A 6,202-nucleotide genomic window follows, 5' to 3' on the forward strand; every position below is an offset into this window, starting at 1 on the left:
AGTAGGTAAGCCTTTTTTTTTGGTGCATTTCCTTAGCATTGCATTGGGATTTAACATTGAATTGGCTCTGATGCCTATATATATATATTTTTAGACTGTTATTCACTTCCTGCCTTTTAGCGTATGTTGTAGTTGATGGTCCTTGTTTCTGGACTTAGAAGACAGCATTTTCTTATATTAAAAATGGAATTGACGAGACATTTATGAAGAATGGGTGCTTTGTGTCTGTGGTCATCTTGGGTTGGTTTTTGGGTTTGGTTGTTGATTTGTTTGTGGGTTTTTTTCTTTGTCCTACCTGTTTTCAGTGATCGTAAAAGTAAGTGGACCTTGCATTTTTACTGGCCTACTAATGTCCGTAAACTAAAATTTGGAAGCTAAGTTCTTGGGGCTTTTTTTACCTATTTTCTGATAGAAAGCTGTGAGGGTTTTACGAGTACTGTTTAAGAAACTAATTTATACGAATTGGTGCTGCAGGAATTTTGCACATTTGACCAGATAAAAAATACTTTCTGAAACCAGCATTGTGGATGTTAATTCTCAATGTAATAGTAATTCTGCTAATGCCTTCCATACACTCAGTACCTGTTACCCACTTTCCTATGGAAAGGGTACTTGAAGTTTAGCTCTTTGGGGAACTTCATCACTGAGGGAAAAACCTTTTTTTCAAACCATTCCCACTCTCATGCAGAGATCCATGTTTTAATTGTTTAGAGCTGCATGAAAAGAATCTGGTACTCTGCCCCACTGATGCACGATAAGTTGAGATCAACACTTAGGGTATTTATCCATGAACCAACAACTGCACAGAAGGAGGGCAGAGTTAATACCAGTTCTGAGTGCAGATATGAGTTTGCACATGTGTGTGAAGTTTTGTGTATTTAGTTTATGGAAGGCGGAGGGACCAGTTACTTCTGGTATTAAGCTGCAATTTTTTATTGTTCTAAACCTGTAAGAACCAATTACTGTAGTCCTCTAGTGCTTTGTCAGGCCTGATTGTTTCACCTTCTGTGTATATTGTATTCTACTTTTCTGCATGAAATGTTCTCTAAATTATAAGCTCTCCAAAGTTGTTGGTTTTGTAAATAATGTTTTTATCTTTTCTGAAAGTATTGTCCCATTTGTTTCACCCAGTATATGTTGCATTATTAGTAAATTCTTTCTTGGGTGTGGGATACAACTGTGGAGCATGAGGAAATATCTTTCAGTTGTATGTTACCAGCCTGAGGAAATCTGAATGTTATCTTCAGTGTGTTTGAAGAAAATTATCAGAGGAAGCAGTTTTCTTCTGTGTCTGCAAAATAGTGCATTTTGTAAATGGAGCCATGTAAGTCTTGCCCATTTTTTTACGATGTGACAGACAGTTTAAAAGGAAATCTGGAGATGAAGAGGTTACATAAAAGATATGTAAAAATTTATTACATACAGTGAAGGGAGCTTAATTGGAAATGTAGCAAACTGAGTTCTGGCATATGTTTTCATCGATTTTCTGCTCTAATTGTCTACTGTGACTAACTGCTACGTATCCAATCAGTCTTGTAAAACTTTATTATGAGCCCATGGTAATAGGTGATGGCAGCTGAAAACCATGAAATTTTGTTCTACTTAAATTTAAAATTATCACCTCTTGCTTTGGAGATGTGTTGACTCTTTTGCCATTCTAGAAAAGTACTGTCTGGTTTGATCAAAACATTTAAGTTTAATGCAGAGTCCTGCTTTCAGGATAGCTTCCAATAAGCCAAATGAAGAAGTACAACTTTTTGAAATAAAATAAATTCATTAATTTCTTGAATGGAGAGCTAGTTGTTAAATGCCATTAAACATCTGATATTTTCATTTAGTTGTCTACCATTACAGTACTTCAGCACATGCAGAGTACAGTTTGGAAAAAGTACAGAAACAGTACATGCAGTGTGTTATAACTTCAGACATTGTTTTCATTTTAGAATTTTAACTCTTGAAGTTAAGAAATAAGTATTTGGCTCAAAAAAGTATTTACCAGTATATTTAGTATAATTGATACTATATTAAACCATTTATCTTGCACACGATAAAGTTCCCATAGAGTCTAAAAGCTGTGTGACAAATACAGAACGTTTTGCCTAACACTTTGTGGATTGATACTACTTCAAAATATGGAAAGCATTCTTTTCTTGTTTAAATACATCTAGCTGTATATGGCTAAAAAATAAAATGCTCCAGAGTTTTTTTCAGAAACAGCTAAATTTTTGGTTAAAAGGTGCCTTCCAAGACAACATACTTAAGGAACTATAAGATAGAAGGAGACTTCATATGTAAAGTTTGTTTGCTGCATACTAGCTATAATCAAGGATTTTAATTTCTGAACTTGGAAAAAAGGGGAGAATGTCACACTACTTATTCCGATGTTTGTGATCACAAGAAAGGAATGCAGACAGCTACATAGCTTTTTGAAAGAAACACAAACCAGCTTAACTTGATGGGTAGTAATAGGGTAGATTCCAGATTCTATGAGAGAAGGTGGGAAACATGCTTTGTGTGTTTTTGTCCACATAACTTGAAACTGTGGGGATTTCATCTTTGTCAGATTTGTTAGAACTGCCTCCGCGCAGGCTGAAATGTTCAGAGCAATTTGTATTCCATGCGTCTGCCAGTTGGTCTTGCTGGCTTTCTCTCTCAGTGGTGGTAAGAAAATCTTTTAAAACTTGCTTGAATATGTAGACTATTTCCCAGGGTAAAACATCATTTTCTGCCAAAACTTCACGAAATCTAGAAACAAAGAAAAATTGAAATCTAATAATCAGCATTGAAAACTCTTCTGTTTCCCCTCGTCTTCTGAGGGGAGGGGAAGGAGAAGGAAATGACTGCGTTCTGGTGTAATTTATTCCTTGCTGCCACATTTCCCCACACGCCTCCCCCAAAAGATTACAAGAGGAAGAGAGATCTAACAATGCATTGGATATGGTCCAGCTATTAGAAAGACTGAAAGCTGTTGTTACTGGGTATGCTTTTCTTTTTTTTTTGCCCTAGCTGGGTAACTTGATTTAAACTGACTTTGCCCTTAGCTATATTCTGGGCCTTAAAAGGCACATAGGCTTGTTCTGTCATTTCTGCGTGTCCCTAGAAAATGTATTTCATGTACAGGCATAGAAGATTTTTTCTTTGTAAAATGGAGGGACAGGGGTGTTTGGTTTGTTTGTTCTTTTTAAAAAATGGAATTTTATATATTTTTTTTACACTGAATTGCTGGTTTTAGAAGCTTTCAAGTATTTTGGACAGTGAAGCTGGATTTCTATGTAACTGTGCGTTGCATTAGTCCTTTAATTTGATCTTCAGTTATTGAGTTGCTATTTAATAAATATTGGGGATAAAAAAGAAAAAAATGAAAGTATTGAGAGGTCACATGTTTAAGCATATGAGACTTCCCTTGTTTTGAATTAGACCAGGAAAATCCTGATTTGAAATCTCCTTAAAGTACAATATATTAAAGTAAATAGGTGATTTCTAAAACACCTGTAAAAGTGTTCCAGTTGCTGGTTGTTGTTACTTTGGAAGAAAGATCAGAGGCAAATACAAGCTTGGATCAGGTTGAAGAAACATCTTACTTATGACAGAGTACTCAAAGTTAGAGAAATACGAAAAAATTACCTGCTGAGTACAGTTCCTGTTTGGCAAGGCTGAATTTGTGAACACAGAACTTCAAGCTGCCGTTGCTCAGTAGCTGGAATTGTGGCTTGAGGGTTTTGGTAGTTCTTGATCCAGTTGTAATCCGTGCCAGTCTTCTGGACTTTCTGTTCATTTTCAATCTCTTGCACTAATCTTTCACGCTCTTTCAGGTGCCATTTCAGTTCCCTCAGTAGGGTTTTTGTAACTACTTCTGATCCAGGATATCTTGTGGGTTTGTAGGAGTCATTTTTTGACCATTTAATCCAGCCAAAAAGTGGCATTTTTAAGCTGTGAGGAGGGGGGGAGAAGGGGAAATAAATTCTTATTTGTGTCCAGGTGATAGGTATAAATAATGATCAGCTGGACAGAAAAACCAAAATTTTTTCCTCTCCCCACTCACAGCTTAAAAATTACTTCCTTCTTAGCAACCAAACATTTAATGGAAACTTTGTTAATGATCCTAAAATATTTTGTAGTACAGTAGAAGCCGTTGTAATAATGATGGCCAAGCTATAATTAAATCTGACAAGCCTTGCATTTTATAATGTTTTCTGTCTGTTTTCTGGAACTATGGAAGTTAGAACATTTCAGAGTATATATCTGTCATCTTGAAAATATTTAAATTTTTGTATATGATTTAAAAAAAATCCCACCAAACGAAAAACAAACAAACCCCAAACAAAAAATCCCAAACCAAGCAAGAAACACCCCCCCCCCCCAAAAAAAAAAACCCCAATCACCAGCAACAAAACAAAAAACCCCAACAAAACAAACTCCCAAACCTCCAAAATTTGAAGTTACCTATACATTTAAAAAGTGATTAAAGTCAAGTGCTGGAACGTTGGGTGATTTGTTTTTAAAACTTCTGTATTGATTTTTATTTTAAATGAATTCATGTTTATATAACCTGGAAACAGAAATATGCTGGAACAGACTCTTAAATTGTAGTTTGTTACAAATCGTGCAGACACAAGCATACTAATTGGAGTAAAATAACGCAAGTTACCTTTGCAGTTGTCTGTGAACAATGTTGTTTCAGGTGGGTTTGCTTGAAGATCTCTTATTCTAGCATATCCCGTTTCCAGGCTGTTACTACTGCTGGAAGAAAACAAGGTTGGTTTTTTCCTTTTTTTTTCTTTTTTCTTTTTTTTTTCATTCACTGAAACTGTGCTTAGAAAAATGACTTTCTGTACTGAATACGACAGTTTAAGTTTTTCTGCTGTTAAGGTACTTTTTCATCCTCTGTACCAGAGAGAAGTAGTAATGCATTTAACCTAACATGGTCTCTCAAATACTTTCTACAAAGTCCATTAAGATTGCCTACCTTTGAATTGAGTTTTGCCGATGGCAGCAATTTAAAAAAAGATGGCAACGGTTTCAAATGCTTGTTGCTAAATCCATCCAAAGGTATTGTTGGAAGTGAGATGAATAATGATAGTCTGAAGCAACTACAGACGTGCTTCTAGCTAAAGTTAAGGCTGTCGTATGATGTGATGCTTGGCTGTGCATAGCTGTAGGTCACAGTTTAGAGCTGTATTTTTATGCCTGTAGAGTGCTAAAAATAACTGTGTTGCTTTTATCAAACTAAACTTTCAGGCCATCGAGATACTGGAAGACTTTTCTCCCATTACAGGGGGATCAAGCTGTTCTACCTTCACTTCTAACCAGCTAAGGATAGTCTTTCTCTAGTAAAGATCATCTAAAGCCTTTGTTAAGTGAGTGTTGACAGAAGAGCTGTTTGACAGTTGCTCAGGATTTTGCTGCTATATTAAATTCTTCTTCCAGATGAATTTCATCAGTCTCGTGGTAGACTTTTTCATTACTATGCGTAGCTGTTAGCATTTTCAGTTAACATTTTAAATGTGTTTAAAGAAGCCAGTCTGTAACACCTACAGTGTGCCATGAAAGACACATTAATCTAATTAAAGTAATAGAATGATAAGGAGATGCAAATTGAGGTCAAACTGATCTAAAAAGCCCAGAATTGTAAGTCTTACCATACACATTGCTTCTCTCTCAACTGGCTGTCAGTTGCCTGCTCCCTCTTTCCTTGATGAGTATTTTGAGCATATCCATTTTTAAGATTCAATTTTCAGGGACGGCATTGTGCACACTAAAGGTCGCTGAAGCAGCCATTTTCCGTTCCAGTTATCTGGTCTCTTCCTATTAATCTAAACAGTAGGCAGAGTATACGAAATGCCCTCTCTTCTGCTCTTTCTTGTTCTAATGACTGTCTTTGCTCCTGATAGTATTTTTCATTCCTACTTTTTTTGCCTCCACTGGGTGTGTTGAACTGCTGGGAGATCAAGGGTTCTGTAAATTTGTTCTAGGTGTCATACAGCATAAAGGATGACGTGTATGGTTGTTATTAAAGCTGATATTACTTATACATTGGAAAAATTCAAATGTCAGTATTAATCCTCTTCAACTGGAAGGTTTTCACATTGCATTGTATGTGGTACTATGAAAATGGAAGGGAGTTAGGTTTATGATGACAGAACTGTCCTGTCAGATTTTCAGATGAAAATAAAATGTTCCTTGCCACCTCCTTTACAGCACA

At 36.0% G+C, this 6,202-nt stretch overlaps 1 protein-coding gene across 4 annotated transcripts; it reads right to left on the reverse strand.

The window, feature by feature from the left end:
• Positions 1-1,241: 1,241 nt before the first annotated feature.
• Positions 1,242-5,923, reverse strand: RD3L (RD3 like). 4 transcript variants are annotated; one of them, XM_056346710.1, is made up of 4 exons: positions 5,640-5,923; positions 4,649-4,737; positions 3,625-3,930; positions 1,242-2,745 (listed from the first exon to the last, which is right to left on the reverse strand). In XM_056346710.1, the coding sequence occupies exons 3-4, from the start codon at positions 3,921-3,923 to the stop codon at positions 2,448-2,450; spliced, it is 597 nt and encodes a 198-aa protein (XP_056202685.1). In that variant the 5' UTR covers positions 3,924-3,930; positions 4,649-4,737; positions 5,640-5,923; the 3' UTR covers positions 1,242-2,447. The 4 variants fall into 4 exon arrangements, with proteins under 4 accessions (XP_056202685.1, XP_056202688.1, XP_056202687.1 ...); XM_056346713.1 differs by having other exon boundaries at positions 4,649-4,740; XM_056346712.1 differs by lacking the exon at positions 5,640-5,923 and adding an exon at positions 4,967-5,556.
• Between the last annotated feature and the right edge of the window lie 279 nt (positions 5,924-6,202).

The sequence above is a fragment of the Falco biarmicus genome, chromosome 7 (assembly GCF_023638135.1).
Source record: "Falco biarmicus isolate bFalBia1 chromosome 7, bFalBia1.pri, whole genome shotgun sequence".
In the NCBI taxonomy this organism is placed as follows: Eukaryota; Metazoa; Chordata; class Aves; order Falconiformes; family Falconidae; genus Falco; species Falco biarmicus.